At 37.3% G+C, this 16,838-nt stretch overlaps 1 protein-coding gene across 1 annotated transcript; it reads right to left on the bottom strand.

Annotated features, from left to right (window-relative positions):
* Window positions 1–6,981: 6,981 nt before the first annotated feature.
* On the bottom strand, window positions 6,982–15,531 carry LOC110656532 (2-oxoglutarate-Fe(II) type oxidoreductase hxnY-like). The gene is made up of 11 exons (XM_058154169.1): window positions 15,393–15,531; window positions 15,108–15,300; window positions 14,949–15,017; window positions 14,781–14,832; window positions 14,300–14,421; window positions 13,770–13,870; window positions 13,596–13,654; window positions 13,396–13,452; window positions 13,204–13,249; window positions 12,649–12,728; window positions 6,982–7,378 (listed from the first exon to the last, which is right to left on the bottom strand). Exons 1-11 carry the CDS (start codon window positions 15,471–15,473, stop codon window positions 7,312–7,314), a joined length of 927 nt encoding a protein of 308 aa, XP_058010152.1. The 5' UTR covers window positions 15,474–15,531; the 3' UTR covers window positions 6,982–7,311.
* Window positions 15,532–16,838: the final 1,307 nt, after the last annotated feature.

Raw genomic sequence — 16,838 nt, 5'->3', positions numbered from 1 at the left:
AGGTAGAAGTCAATATCAGGGCTCTGCAACCCAGGGTAGGGGTCAAGCTCGGGTTTTCACCCTAACCCACCGGGATGCTCAGGCTTCCAATGCAGTTGTGGCAGGTATTCTTCTAGTCTGTTCCTATGACGCTCGTGTTTTGATAGATCTGGATGCTACGCACTCATTTGTCTTCCCAGTGTTTGCCATGAGATTGGATAGGAACCCTACAACTTTAGAATGCCCTTTGTCTGTAGCTACCCCGCTTAGTGACAACATAGATGTAGACATGGTTTTTCCGGGTAGCCCAATAGTAGTGGATGAAAGAATCCTTCCAGCAGACTTGGTTCCTCTACCAGTAATGGATTTCGATGTAATTTTGGGAATAGATTGGTTGGCAACTCATTATGCCACTTTAGACGGTAGGAATAAAAAGGTTTATTTCCACATACCTGGTGTGAAAGAGTTTAGCTTTGATGGTGACAGGAGCGTAGCTCCATATAATTTGGTGTTAGCAATTAGTGCTAGAAAAATATTGAGGCGTGGATGTCAAGGGTATTTGGCATTGGTGAGAGATATATTTGTAGAAGGTGTCAACATGAAAAATATTCCTGTTGTCAGAGAATTCATGGATGTCTTCCCTAAGGAGCTTCCAGGGTTGCCACCAGGAAGGGAAATAGAGTTCTGCATTGATGTTGTGCCGGGTACAAACCCCATATCAATGCCGCCTTACAGGATGGCACCAGCAGAATTGAAAGAGCTAAAGGAGCAACTACAAGAGCTTTTGGATAAGGGTTTCATACGTCCGAGCACTTCACCCTGGGGCGCTCTTGTTCTATTCGTGAGAAAGAAAGATGGATCCTTGAGGTTGTGTCCAAGACAACATTCAGGACAAGATATGATCATTATGAGTTCTTGATGATGTCTTTTGGACTCACTAATGCACCAGCAGCCTTCATGGACTTGATGAACAGGGTATTCAAGCCGTTCCTAGACCGTTTTGTCATCGTATTCATAGATGACATTTTGGTATACTCTCAGACCGAGGAAGAACACGTGTGGCATTTAAGGATGGTGTTGTAGACTTTGAGGAAGCACCAACTATATGTCAAATTTTCAAAATGTGAATTTTGGCTAGAAAGCATCTCATTCTTGGGACACGTGGTTTCTAATGAAGGCATTCAAGTGGATCCCAAGAAAATTAAGGCTGTAACTGATTGGCTTAGGTCTACAACAGTCACTGAGGTGCGAAGTTTTCTGGGCCTAGCTGGCTACTATAAGTGTTTTGTGCAGGATTTTTCCAGGATAGCAGCTCCCTTAACTAAGTTGACTCGGAAGAATGTTCCATTCATTTGGACATATGATTGTGAGGAGAGTTTCCAGAAGCTTAAGGAGTGTCTAACCACCGTCCCTGTGTTGACACTATCGATGAGTGGTGAAGGATATACCATGTAGTGTGATGCCTCCAGTGTTGGCTTAGGGTGTGTTTTGATGCAGAATGGAAAAGTAGTGGCTTATGCTTCAAGGCAGCTAAAGAGGCATGAGCAAAACTATCCCACCCATGATTTGAAAATTGCGGCTGTAGTCTTTGCACTAAAGATTTGGAGACATTACCTGTATGATGAAGTGTGAGAGATATACACCGACCACAAGAGTTTGAAGTACATCTTCCAATAGAGGGATTTAAATTTGAGATAGAGGAGATGGATGGAGCTTCCAAAGGACTATGACTGTACCATCCAGTACCACCCTGGGAAGGCCAATGTAGTAGCAGATGCTTTGAGCAGAAAATCTTCTGGCAGCTTGGCGCACATATCAGCGAAGAAGAGACCATTGATTCAGGAAGTACATGAGTTGATGGATCAAGGTCTGATCTTAGATCTTTCAGATGAGGGGGTATTGTTGGCCCATTTTTCAGTGAGGCCAGACTTGCGAGATAGAGTCAGAGTTTCCCAGCATAGAGACCAGCAATTGATGAAGATCATAGAAAGAGTACAACAGGGTGAAGGTGGTGAGTTTGGGTTTGCCAATGATGGTGCCCTTATGCAAGGTTCCAGGATATGTGTGCCCGACGTGGACAATCTCAGAAATGAAATCATGCGAGAGGCATACTATACACTGTACAATGTCCACCCAGGCTCCACCAAAATGAACCATGATGTGAAAGATAGCTACTGGTAGAATGGTATGAAGAGAGACATAGCAGACTTTGTGTCCAAGTGCTTGACTTATCAGAAGGTGAAGTTTGAACACCAGAGGCCGTCAGGGAAGCTACAAGAGCTCCCTATCCTAGAATGGAAGTGGGAAATGATTACTATAGATTTTGTGACGGGGTTGCCTCGTACCACGCGGAGATACGATTCGATATGGGTAATTGTAGACGGTCTGACTAAATCAGCTCATTTATTGCCTGTGAAGACCACATATTCTGTTGCACAGTACGCTCGGCTCTATATTCGGGAAATAGTCAGATTGCATGAAGTTCCTGCTTCCATAATATCTGACAGAGGGCCCTAGTTCACTCCTCGGTTTTGGAGAAAGTTGCAGGAGGCACTTGGCACGCAGTTGAACTTTAGTACCGCTTTCCACCCTCAGACAAACGGACAATCCGAAAGGACAATCCAAACACTAGAAGACATGCTTCGCATGTGTGTTTTGGATTTTGGAGGTCAATGGGATGATCAGTTACCCTTGGTGGAGTTTGCCTACAATAACAGTTATCACTCTAGCATAGGAATGGCACCCTATGAGGCACTATATAGCAGAAAGTGTAGGTCTCCTCTGTGTTGGACGGAAATGGGAGAAGCGAAGGTGCATGACGTAGACCTAGTGCAGTAGACTTTAGAGATATTTCCTTTAATCAGAGAACGATTGAAAACAGCTTTCAGTAGGCAGAAGAGTTATGCAAATCCCAGGCGGAGGGATGTGGAGTTTGCAGTAGGCGACTACATATTCCTGAAGGTTTCTCCAATGAAATGAGTCATGAGATTTGGGAAGAAGGGCAAGTTGGCACCCCGGTATATTGGACCTTTTGAGGTTACTAATAGAGTTGGAGCAGTTGCCTATCGGTTGAAGTTACCACCCAACCTTTCTCATGTTCATCCTGTATTTCACATCTCCATGCTCAGGAAATACATACCTGATCCTTCTCACGTGTTACAGCTGGATGTAGTAGAGCTGAAAGAAAACCTGACATTTGAGGAGTAACCTATAGCCATAGTGGACTACCAAGTGAGGCAGCTAAGATCAAAACAGATCCCTATGGTTAAGGTTTTGTGGAGGAGCCAGTCAGTGGAAGAGTGCACCTGGGAATCAAAGCGGGACATGCATAGCAAATACCCTTATCTATTCAATATGTAATTCTGTACTTTATTCTGCCTTGTGTAAAATTCGAGGACGGATTTTCTGTAAGGGGGGAAGAATGTAACACCCCTAAATTTTAAATTTATTATTTTTTTGGTAAATATTAATATTTTATTTTATTTAAATTTTAGGAAATTATTTGAAATTTTTTGAATTTTAGAAATCGGGTTCGATTTTCCGAAAATATAAAACTTTGATGATTTTTAAAAATTAATTTAAAGACCACTTGGTAAAACTAAAATTATATTTGGACTCTACGAATTTTTCTGAGTTTTCTAGAATTTTTTCAGAATTTTTGGGCCTCGTTTTCGGTTCCAAGGCAGAGTAAAAATTCAAAATTTTGTATCTTGAACTGGACCAGCAGAATCAAATTGGACCAAATCAGACCGGTCGAATCAAACCGGCTAGCCCCTTTTCTTCTTCCTCCGCACGCGTCCCCCACCTCTCTTTTTCTCTCTCCCATTTTCTCTCTCCTCCCTTCTCCCCACGCTGCGCCGCTACTACCCAGCCCTCCCCACCTTGTCGGCGCGCCGCCCCAGCCTTCCCCCACAGCCGGCCAGCCTTCCAGGCGGCCGAAAACGATGCGATGCGCAGTGCGCTGTTTCAGCTTTCCGGTCAAAATCCGGCCGATCCAACTACTATTTGGGCTGGGTCTTGTGTCTAAACTCATCTACACCTCGAGAGCTTTTCATAGACACCAAGAACACCAAAATTCATTGAGCAGTTTGCCCAATTTTTGTCCGGGAAGTTTTAGCCCATTTCGACTTTTGGGTTAGATATCTCGCAAACCGTGAACCCCACGAGAAAACCGAGAGTACCAGATCTCTCCACTCGTCGAGAGCTTCGCGGCAATATAAATTTCGAAATTTTTAGACACCGTTTTTCGGTAGGTCCCACGAAACTTCGTATTAGTTTTTAGAGTACTAAATGAGCTTAGAAAATTCTGTAAAAATTTTGTACTACCCTCGTGTTGTGGGCTTCGTGTAGGTACCTTCAATTCGCGAAAATTCGACGGTTGCCCGAATCTGTAAATTTCCTGCCAGACAGATAGGCTATCGAAAAAGTCTTGGAATTGGGTTGAGATTTTAGCTACCCCGCCGTTTTCAGACGTCCCGAGTGCATCCCCAGAGTCAGAATCAGCATAGGTAAACCCGAACCTTACTTTTCGTAATTTTCTAGTGCTTGAATTGGATTAAAAAATTCATAAAATATTCGTGGTAGCTCATAAAATTATAATTCCTTTTGCATTAGCTTAGTAATGATGCTAAGGATCGCAGGGCAAAATTTTAGAATTTTTAGAACTCATTTGGATAGTTTTTGTAAAAGGATTAAATTATAAGGACTAAACTGTAATTTTACATATTGTGATTAATGACTGTTTGGATGGGCCCAGGAGGGCCTGTGTGATGTGATTGAGTTGTGGGTGTATGGTTTGTGGATATAGAAGTGCGTTTTAAGCCCTTTTGCAGGTTGGGTAGGTCCTAAGTATAGGGGAGACTCTGCCGGATTTTCGACACGACTTAGGATATCTTTGGTCTTTTCTTAGCTTGTATTGAGTCAAATGTACTAAATAATTGTAATAAAATTATCAGGTGAGCCGGGACAGCCTTCCTCCTCCGCCCAGCCGCCACAGTGACTGCGGTTAAGTTTGTGAGTAAAATATTAAATTCAATTGTAATTTCGATATTATTATATATTCAAGTATACCCATGCATCACTTATATGTACGTATCTATGTAGTTAAACAATAGGCACGTTTTACATTGCATTCATAAATGTTGAAGTGCCATGGATGTTGTTGTGGTAATTTGGAGCAGTGTGCATGCGTTGGCGTGCGTGTGGTATAGTGTTAGATATGGACAGGACAGGTAGACACGGCTTGAGATCTTCGCTGGGACCCGGTCCTTCGAGATAGACACGGCTTGAGTTCTTCACTGGGACCTCATATTTGGTTTATTAAGTGAAAGTCCGGCTTGAGATCTTCACTGGCAGAGGTTGGATTAAGAGGGCTGTATAGGGGATCAGCTCCCATATATGTATTGTTTGACACTCTTGGGTGTGTGAGTGCTCCAAATTGCCTTTTTGATGTGAATTGTATGAACTTTATGACGATGTTGCATTTCACTCCACAGGGTGCATTAGCTTTAGATAGCTATAGAGATTATGGTTAAAGTTGATATTTTACTCTCTGAGTCGAACGCTCACTCCTGTTCATTATTTTTCCAAGTTACAGGAGGATTATTGTTGTGGTTAACCTGCTTTTCTTCTTTGCAGGTCGTCTATTAATGTCTGTAATATTTGTATAATTCTGTTAACTCCTAGAATTTCCGCATGTGTTAGAAATATTTATTTGATTTGAGTCTGTAACATAATTTGCCATGTTGGACCTGTAAACTTATTATTTGCATGTATGTTGGACTGAATGAGGGAGCTGAGCTCATATTTGACTTTATGTTATTATGAGTATGGGAGGGTGAGCTGAGCTCCCCAATTGATTATATATTGTGTTTACAGGTCGGGTGAGTCAAAAACTCCCTGTTAAAAGGTCCATTTTATGGCCAGACTCTGTCCGGTTGAATTCTTGAAATTGGGCCCAAATGGGCCTTAGAGTTGGATTGAGGAATAGTTAGGCTTACTACGGGCCTCGGGAGCTTTAGGCTGACCCAGGTCCTAGTGCCGGTCCGGCCCATAGGTTGGGTCGTGACAACTTCTGTTTCTAGGAAACCTTAGGCTTCATCTACAACTATGAACCATGTGAATTCAATAGGGATGTCAAGTGCTCCCAACTTCTGACATAAAGTTTGATGGGCAAGGAAAGTATATTCATCATTTCAGTCACCGGCATCCTTTCTCTCTTTAGATATATACAGAAGATCATAAAACTTACCGTAAAATATGCAAAAAGCTCTGCTTCATTCAGACCTGTGGTTGCAGCCAATGCAACTATTATCTCCAAATGTCTTGTATGGAATTTTTGCCTAAAAAGATTCAGGCCTCCTTCCATTCTTGCCCAATCACTCTGCCCACAACCCAGCAGTATAGCTTTGGTTCTTGTGACGAGGAGCATTCTGGCTTTACCTTTCACTGAAACAAGTGCTATTTCCATCTATTTTTAGATTGTTTTGTAACTTCTACAAAAAAATCTTAAGATGATGAGTTTTATTGTTTTGTAAAACAATCTCAACAGAAAAATCTGGCTAAGAGGATTCTTGCTTAACCCTGTCACTGTGGCAAGCTTGATGAAGTGGAGGCCTGCAGCTCTTGGTCTGCTATAATGCAAAAAAGAGGACCTGGTAGGCTGCTAATAATTAGGGCATTCTTTCTCTTAGTAATAGCATGCTGCCCCAAGTTAGCAAAATCATGAACTTTACCATGTTATAGTAAAGTTTAGGTTTGCAAGTCAGCTCTAATTTCAAGAAAGTTTAGATTAATGGAAATATGAGTGAATGAATGTGATAACCTCAAGCCTGATTGATATGTTTAAGCAGACATTGTTTCTTGAAGAATTAGGCCATTTTGCTCATTAAATGTAAGTTTATGGAAAACCACAATAATTGAGGCCTTCAAAGTTCTAAGTATAAATCAGGAAAGCTTAATCAAGATCAATGCATACTGCAAACCAAAATAAAACTACTAGTATTTGGTAAAAAAAAAGACTTTTAATAAGCAAAAGGCCCAATTTACCAGGTGAGAAGAGAAAAATTAGGCACAAGGAACGTTCCAGTCTCTAGTGACAAGCAAACATGATGCATGGCAGCCAAACTTCAAACACACAAGAGGTTCCAAATGGATAAAGTTGAACTAATGCAACAATGCAAGTTGTATCTGTTAAATTCATAGCTAGCACCAAATTCTCTATAATCATTTTAGCCAGCCAGCGTTGCACACTTAGCTGGGAATTTATATCCTTCTCCTTTGAATGCAATCATATGAAATTAAAATGATCCATCTCTTTTTGTTTCCCAGCCTTCACCCCAAGCCATATGAGATCTTAAACCGCTCCTTCATGTAGTCCCCACTGCAAATAGGGGGAAATCTGCAAATGTAGCCAATAAATATTCATTTCATTTCCAATGAAATGCTGCTATCTTAAAAATAGAATCATAAAAAAATTGCAAAAAATTTAAAAAAAAAAATAGAGGAACGGTCTCATAAATCTGTTGACTGAAATGTGATTTTTTCTTGATACTTAGTTGCTTAATTTTATGCTGGAACTTGTACTGAAAATGTATTTTTTACTGATGTATTTTTGCAGCTGTGTTAGGTAACTTTTTACCATACTTCCAGCCATGTTTTGCTTATTTTTAGTTGCTAAAGAAGTTAGTTTTTTGTAATCAGTGTAAATAACTCTCTCATGCCTATTTTATGAATGAAATTCTGGCTCTCAGTGTAAGGGGGATGTTCTGCTGAAGAAGATTTTTTTTCTTTTGTTTTGCTTTGGTTTTTATTTCTCTGTTCTTGAGAATTCATTTTTCTGCTTAAAATTCAACAGTGGTATCAGAGCCTCTCATGATCTTTGAGGGCCTGTGATTGAGAGAAAACAAGTGAAAATCACATTTACAAAAGAACCAAAACACTAGAAAGTTGAGAGAGACGGCTTCAAGTGGATACTCTGCTCCACCTCCTTCTGTATTTTTTGGAGAAGGTTACTCTATTTAGTCTGTGAAGATGAAGGTTTATCTCAAAGCCTTTGACCTGTGGGAAGTCACTGAAACTGGAAGGTAACCAGGTCCCTTAAGGGAAGATCCCACTCTTACTCAGTTGAAAGCACATAGTGAGGAGTGTGCTAAAGGGTTTAAGGCTTTGTCTTGTATACATTCTGCTGTCTCTGATGTTATTTTTACAAGAATTATGGCTTGTGAAACTGCAAAGCAAGCTTGGGACAGACTTAAGGAGGAGTTCCATGGAAGTGAAAGCTCAAAGCAAATGTCAGTGCTAATTTAAGGAGGGAATTTGAGGTTTTAAAGATGAAAGAATCTGAAACTCTTAAGGAGTACACAGATAGATTAATGTTTGTGGTCAATAAAATCAGATTATTGGGTGAAGATTTACCAGATAAAAGGGTTGTGGAGAAGGTTCTTGTAAGTCTACCTGATAGATTTGAGCCTAAGATCTCATCCTTGGAAGATTCAAAGGATTTGAGTAAGATCACCTTACCTGAACTTATAAATTCCTTGCAAGCCATTGAGCAAAGAAGAATTATTAGACAAGAAGATGCTTCTGAGGAGGCATTTGTTGCCAAATAAAAAGGGAAGCAAGTGATGGAGGTTAAGAAAGGTTCAAAAGAGAGAGACAACAAAGAGAAGCAACCTGAAAGTAGAAGTGAGGCTGTCAAGAAGAGCAGATTTCCACCTTGTCCAACTTGTAAAAAAACAAATCATCTAGAGAAGGATTGTTGGCAGAAGAATGGTGTAAAACCCATACAATGTCACTATTGCAAAAAATATGGCCACATTTCAAGAGATTGCAGAATCAAGCAAAGTAAAGCTAAAAAACAACAACAGGGCCAACAAGCAAATTTTACTGATGATCAACCAAAGCAGCAAGAAGATCATTTGTTTTTGGTTTCTCAATCATGTAGAGCTATTGATAAGTTTATTTGGTTCATTGATAGTGGCTATACAAGTCACATGGCTAGAGATGAAAGCTTATTTACCTCCTTAAACAGATCACTGAAAGCAAGTGTCAAGATGGGAAATGGAGAGATGGTTCAGGCTATGGGCAAGGGTACTATTGCTATGCAAACAAAGAAAGGTACTAAGTATATTTCTGATGTTCTCTACATTCCTAGCTTAGATCAAAATTTATTGAGTGTTGCTCAGATGATGAAAAAAGGTTATTCCTTGTCTTTCAAAGATTGTTGGTGTCATATTTATGATTCCAATAATTCTAAAGTAGTGGAGGTTAAAATGGTTGATAATAGCTTTCCTCTAATGTCTGGCAATGGTACTGATCATGTATTTACGGCTGCATCTGATGATTCTTGTCTATGGCACAAAAGATATGGGCATTATAACTTGAATTCTTTGAAGTTTATGCAATCTCATGATATGATTAAAGACATGCCTGTTATTTCTAATTGTGATGAGGTATGTTCTAGTTGTCAATTTGGAAAATTGCATAAACAATCATTTCCCAAGAATCAAGTTAGGAGAGCTACTAAGAAATTAGAAATTGCACACACTGATGTATGTGGCCCTATGAGTGTGCTTTCTTTGAGCCAAAACAAGTACTTTGTGTTGTTTATAGATGACTTGAGTAGAATGACTTGGGTGTATTTTCTAAGTAGCAAGGGTCAAGTTTTCAGTGTTTTTAAGAAATTTAAAGCTTTGGTTGAGAAGCAAAGTGGCTATGTTATTAAAAATTTGAGGTTTGATAATGGGAAGGAGTACACCTCAAATGAATTTGACAAATTTTGTGAGGAAGCTGGAATACAACATCAATTATCAGTGCCTTACTCACCTCAACAGAATGGAGTTTCTGAGAAGAAGAACAGAACAGTTGTTGAGATGGCTAGGTGTATGTTGAAAGAGAAAGAGCTACCAAAGATGTTTTGGGCTGAGGCTGTTTACACAGTTGTGTACTTGTTGAATAGACTTCCTACTAGAGCAGTGGAAAGAAAAACTCCAGTTGAAGCATGGTTTGGATCAAAGCCTTCTGCAAGTCACTTAAAGTTCTTTGGATCAATATGTTACATGCTTGCTCCTGATGTCAAGAGAATCAAGTGGGATGATAAAGCAAAATTGGGCATCTTTATGGGTTATACAGCCACATCCAAGGGTTACAGAATTTACAATGTGAAAACAAAGAAGGTGGTTGTTAGTAGAGATGTCAAATTTGATGAAGGAGCCTACTGGAACTTTGAAAAAGAGCAGGTTGTTGGAGTAACAAATTCAGTTCAGCAAAGAGTTAATTCAGAAAGTTCTAGCAATGAATGTGTTGAGTCTGAAAAAGAGTACAACTCTGATGGTGAAGCACATGTTCCTAAGTTCAAGTCTCTTTCAGAGATTTATGAAAGTTGTAATTTAGTTGTGTCAGAACCTAGCAGCTATGAAGAAGATTCACAAGTTGAAGAATGGCAACATGCTATGAAGGAAGAAATTGCAGCAATTGAGAAGAATGGAACCTAGGAATTGACTTCCAAACCAAAAGGAAAAAATGTAATTGGTGTAAAATGGGTCTCCAAAACTAAAGTTAATCCTGATGGTTCTATTTTTAGATATAAAGCTAGACTTGTTGTTAAGGGTTATGCTCAACAACCAGGGGTGGATTATGGAGATACATTTGCTCCAGTTGGTAGGCATGATACCATCAAATTATTGTTGTCTTTAGCAGCTCAAAAAGAATGGCAAGTGTTTCACTTGGATGTCAAATCTGTATTTTCGAATGGTTTGTTGATTGAAGAAATTTATGTGCAGCAACCTGAAGGATTTGAGATGCAGGGTCAAGAAGACAAAGTGTATAAGCTGAAAAAGGCTCTTTATGGCCTAAAGCAAGCTTCTAGAGCTTTGTATGCAAGAATTGACTCACATCTGATCCAAAATGGATTCAGAAGGAGTGAGAATGAACCAACCTTGTATGTGAGTGGTGATGGAGATGACTCTTAGCTGATAGTGTCACTGTATGTTGATGATATGTTAGTGACAGGTGGAAATTTTCAGTTATTGAATGATTTTAAACTGAAAATGAAAACTGAGTTTGAAATGTCTGATTTGGGGAGTATGAGTTACTTTTTTGGTCTAGAAATTGAGCAAGGTACTGAAGGAATCTTTGTCTCTCAAAGAAAATATGCTCTTGAAATATTAAAAAGGTACACTATGGATAAATGCAAATCTGTTGCAATTCCTCTAGTTGTGAATGAGAAACTTAGCAAGGAAGACGGAGCTGAGAAAGCAGATGCTTCAATGTATAGAACTTTAGTTGGTAGTCTGCTATACTTGACTGCATCAAGGACTGATTTAATGTATTCAACTAGCTTATTATCCAAATTTATGCATTCACCAAGTCAAGTGCATTTAGCTGCTGCTAAGAGAGTGTTGAGATACTTGAAAGGTACTACTGATTATGGTATATGGTTTCTAAAAGGAAGATCTGTCAAACTTGAAGGCTATGTGGATAGTGATTGGGCTGGGTGTGTTGATGATTCAAAGAGCACATCCGGCTATGTTTTTTTTCTAGGTTCAGGTCCTTTCTCTTGGAATTCTAAGAAACAAGAGGTGATGGCTCAATCTACTACAGAAGCTGAATATATTTCAGCTGCTACTGCTGCAAACCAATCAATTTGGCTTAGGAAGCTGTTGAAAGATTTAGGAATAGAGCAATGTGAGCCTACGGTTATTTGGTGTGATAACAAATCTGCAATTGCCATTGCAAATAATCCTGTTCAGCATGGAAGAACTAAGCACATCAAGGTGAAGTTTCATTTCCTAAGGGAGGCTATAAAGAATTCAGAGATTAAGCTGCTGCATTGTAGGTCTGAAGAACAACTTGCTGATATACTTACTAAAGCTTTGACCAAGAACAGGTTTGAAGAGCTGAGGAAAAAGCTTGGAGTATCAAGGAAAAATCTCAAGGAGGAGTGTTGACTGAAATGTGATTTTTCCTTGATACTTAGTTGCTTAATTTTATGCTGGAACTTGTACTGAAAATGCATTTTTTACTGATGTATTTTTGCAGCTGTGTTAGGTAACTTTTTACCATACTTCCAGCCATGTTTTGCTTATTTTTAGTTGCTGGAGAAGTTAGTTGTTTGTAATTAGTGTAAACAACTCTCTCATGCCTATTTTATGAATGAAATTCTAGCTCTCAGTGTAAGGGGGATGTTCTGCTAAAGAAGATTTTTTTTCTTCTGTTTTGTTTTGGTTTTTATTTCTCTGTTCTTGAGAATTCATTTTTCTGCTCAAAATTCAACAAAATCTGTCAAATGAAACAAATAACCTAAGCAAACATGAACAGTGAGGAAAACCTGGGCAAACTTCAGATTTAACTTATATTTCTAATTCTAAGTTTGTAGATCTAGTAAGAGTATTATAAATTCAAATGATAGCTCTGTAATAATTGAAAATTAAGGAGTTACCTATTGTTGTGTTGAAGATGCAAACAAAAATACAGTTGATAATTTACTAGCTCAATATCTACCATTTTATTTAAGTAAATATGGACAAATATTTAGACTGCTCAAAATATTTGGCACATTTAATAATACCAGATTTTTACAGTCTCATAAATATCTAGAAAAGCACTACCAAGTAGTACCAACAAGAGGACAAAAGAATGAGTGAAAAAAAAAAAAAGAAAAAGAAAAACCTTGGTGGGCATGATTCACTGCAACAACTTTCCAAACACTGCACAATGCAATCTGGGTTAGGATCTAAGAAGAACGCCACCTGCAATAGTGCAGCTCAAAAATGTCAATGATGGAATTCGAAAAACAGCAGTTTTGGACTTCCCATGAGAAAAGGACCATTCTAATATACTGATATAAGGCATCACAAAGCACGTTAGTTCATCTTTCAGAACTCTAGAAACTAACTGTTTTTGTCAAGTGTTGACATTGTTTTAAAACACTCATTACTCCATCACAAAGAATTTTGCTGAGACTCACACAATATTTTCATCATTCCTAAATGTTTGTTCATTTCCTGTACCTACAGCCTAAATTTTCCAAGTTTAAGTCTATTTTGCACTGGGTACTCATCACAGTAAAGTTTTTCTACCCATAACAACAAAATTCAGTCAACTGGAACTCACAGACATGCAGAACTCATATGCTTTGTTAATTGTATGCCATAAAAGTATTAGAAGAATAACTAAAGAAAAGATATGGAGGAAAAGTACACATGGAAGCAACTAGATGATTACCGAATAGCGTTCTCGCCCTGTTGGCATCACTCGGTGCAACGTCGACCTATAAATAATTGATATGACACATTTTTTAAAAAAAGAGAAAAAGAGGAGGAAAACATCTCAATCTCATTGCAGAAAACTTTCCAATATTAAATCTAAGAACCCTTCAAGGGGAGAAAAGGCCCTTTAAGTTAGCAGTGAGATTACCGGAACAAACAATTAGTCCACCTCTCCATCATGTCCCCAATGTTAACTATAAAGGCCCTGCAAATTCAACTTTATCATGCTCATAACCAACACCCACACATAAGAAGCTATATGATTAAGACTGTTGAAAATGCTAGAGACACTTCATCTCCTCATCTCAACTATTCAGACTACAGAAACAATTGCCATCATGGACTCACCCATTCAGGTGTACCACATCTTCCCAAGTACGCGGTTGCTTGAATTTTTCTTTACAAACCTTTTATCATTGGAAGACTAACAATAAATTCAGCATTATGCTTAAGGAAATTTAAAAAAAAAATTAACAGTAGAGAGAGGGAGAGATTGATGGAGGGAAAAAGAAAAAAGCATGCCTGAAGTCCTGGCACGCCATCTGTAGCTAGAAGAGTGATGGTTCCATAATCTGAATGTGAATAAGCTCCATACAGTTCTTCCTCAGAATCCCCTAGTTGACCTGATATAATAGAACTTTCTTCTCAAAAGCCCTTTAGCTTTTAGATATATTCACAACAAGTTTTAAATGGGGATGGATTTAATATCCTAATTTGGCCTGGTCCTTACACCAAAAATATGGTCTGATTCAGTATAGGATTTGGAATTTAAGTCTCCAAGTATTGAAGTTGTGCCAAAGAAAATAATGGTGGATCTTGGAATGACAGAAATAGCTTCTTCTAGTTATTCTGATTTAATGCCTTAGATCAAAAGCAAAGATGGCATTGTTTCAAGGATCATTTCAGAGATCTAGCTTCTCTATTAAATGCTAAGTAGCATAAAAAACTGTATTAGTGCCCAACAACTATTGCCTACTCTCCGGTCTCCATCTTTAATTTTTCCATCTAATCTTTAAATACTAATGAGTAATTTATAGAGAGATTGAGCCCACCTGGATAACGTAACAGGCGAAGAAAGCCTTCTGGTGCATCCAAGGCTCCAATTTTCTCAAAATAATCTTCATCCAATTTCAGAGACAGAGCAATCAAAGAGATTAGTCTTTTTCCAACAGACCTGAGGTAGAGCAAATCTAATACCAGGTGAGAATTTATACCCATTCAACCATTTCTTCATGTCTAAAATTCTCAAGAAAGAAGGATATGTGCATCCATGAAAATGCTGCACAAATCATAATCCATTCACTGAAAGTAAATATAAAGATTACAAATGCAATTCTATTAAAAAAAATAAATTCATTTTATTGGAAGAGATGTTAAGCAAGAAATTAAACTAAAAGTTTCAAAGAAAATCAAGCTAAAATTAAGAAAATCCAAGAGGATGTTTAATATAGGGTCACTTTTCAAACTCATTAATTACTGAAAAAATTACAATGGACTTGAAAATCAACATTAGCTAGGAGGATCAAAAGTTACAGAACTTTGTTATGGTAAGAAGCCATTGTGGGCCTCCAAGATGGGAGAACTTCTGAAATTTCCTAGCCGAAAGAACAACTTCAGTAATGCTCAACCAAATCATATGTCCCATCATCAAAACAAAATAATTAGAATATACATGTGTGTGTTTGTGCATAGGTTATATACCTTCAGATGGCCATTGATTGAGATCACTTCTTTCTAGAGGACCAATATAGAAGCTTTCCTTTGAGTCACCTGCACAATGACAAAGAAAATGACAAAGTTTTTCCTCTCCCCTCAATAAATAAATAAATAAATAAAAGCATAGAAGAAGAATCGAAAAACCTTTTGAACAAGCAGATGGGTCAACATTCTCTGCATACAAAGGTGAGTAACCTCTGTGTTCCTTGCGAAGCAGTTTCATCTTCTCATCCATGTGTAGAGAAAAGAACTTCCTACTCTCATCAAAAACTTTACTGAGCAACTCCTCCTTCACTCCATGATTCACAACGTAAAAGAAACCATATTCCATACATGCCTGAGAATGAAAAGCAATCCGATATCACCAGGAATATATATATCTGAAGAATCATTCCAAAGTAGATTAAACATGAAAGTAAGAAGAAAAACCTGGCGGATGGAATTAGCAGAGGAAATACGGTCAGGTGAGGAAAGGTCGATTACTGGGAGTTTCACAACTTCTGCTGCCATTCTCCTTCACCGGTACCCTCCCCGAAAACAACCCTCAAGTTCAGTAATGAGCCTAGAGTCAACGTGTCTCATAATATATATATTGCTGTTTAGTGTGGCGTAAGATTACCATATGGACAAAGATTCGTGTATATGTATAAGTTGGTACACTACCCCCTGTTCCTCATCAAATTTATTGAATTAAAGGTTTCTCTTAACTATTATTATTATTATTATATAATTAAATTTTACATTAAATATATTTTTTAAATTTATAAAAATTTATTTATTTAAAATTTATTATTAAAATAATAATTTAATTTTATATTTAAAATTTATATTATATTTATTATTATTATAATTTATTAAAAATTATTTTACATGTGATTCCGAATTTGTTGCCCTTGTCATTTTCATCATCATTATTCATTCACTGCCGGTGCTGATTATAGAATTAATTTTCTGAATACACAGACACACTCTTTATCTTTTGGATCCAATCTTCTAAAACTCTTTCCTCACTACGTGGCAATCATTAGGTTCAAAATGATTTTTCAGAAGGCTGTAACTATATATGATACATAGTCAAAGCTTAGTGTTTATTTTGAATTTTAAGATTGAAATTGTATGAATATTTTTATTTTTTAAATAGTACTCGAATCTTTTATTTTCTATTTTATATCATTGAGTGACTAAATATATATATCACTCAAATATATTAAATTGAGAAAAATTATTGAGAGAATATCCAATATTTTAAATTATCTTTGCTAAATTGGATGAACTTATTATGTAGTCTTAATAAACAATTTTATTTTTATAATTGAAAAATTTTTTAAAGAAATAAATTTTAAATTTAATTTTATGACCTCATACACTATAGAAGTGGAATCCCAACATTGAGGTATAATATATCCAGGATTTGATTTAACTTGGATGTGTGCGTACGAGTTGAAATTATGTTTTTTCTTAATTTGTTAATATTTATGGTAGTAATTTAAATATTTTTATATTATTTTAATTAACATTATTAAGTCTATTAAAAATAAATGAATTAAATTTTCAATTTATGAAAGACTGAAAAAAAATAAATAAATCTTTAAAGATATAATAAGACCCACATGTTAATTTGTGCTGTTTTTTAGTGATAATTGTTAGTGGTATGCTCTAGAGCAATGCTTATGTGTTGTATACTGTAAATATAATTTTCTCAAATGGCATAAGTATTTTCAATTAATATAAATGGTTTATGTTTAATTAAAAAGGTTCATTAATATTATGTTAGATATTTCATTCTTAAGTGTTAAGAATATAAGCAACGGAACATCTTAATGCATATGTTATACATTCGATGCACAATGTAGGATACCTCATTGGGCATGATTT

Source organism: Hevea brasiliensis, chromosome 9, assembly GCF_030052815.1.
Source record: "Hevea brasiliensis isolate MT/VB/25A 57/8 chromosome 9, ASM3005281v1, whole genome shotgun sequence".
Lineage (NCBI taxonomy): Eukaryota > Viridiplantae > Streptophyta > Magnoliopsida > Malpighiales > Euphorbiaceae > Hevea > Hevea brasiliensis.
The sequence above is the reverse complement of the archived record's forward strand: the minus strand, read 5'-3'. Positions and strand labels throughout refer to the sequence as shown.

Coding starts and splice junctions, on each gene's coding strand:
- LOC110656532 (XM_058154169.1), bottom strand. CDS start 15,473: ATGGCAGCAGAAGTTGTGAAACTCCCAGTAATCGACCTTTCCTCACCT. Junction 15,018..15,107: donor CCCATCTGCTTGTTCAAAAG/GTTTTTCGATTC, acceptor GTCATTGTGCAG/GTGACTCAAAGGAAAGCTTC. Junction 14,833..14,948: donor CAATCAATGGCCATCTGAAG/GTATATAACCTA, acceptor AGGAAATTTCAG/AAGTTCTCCCATCTTGGAGG.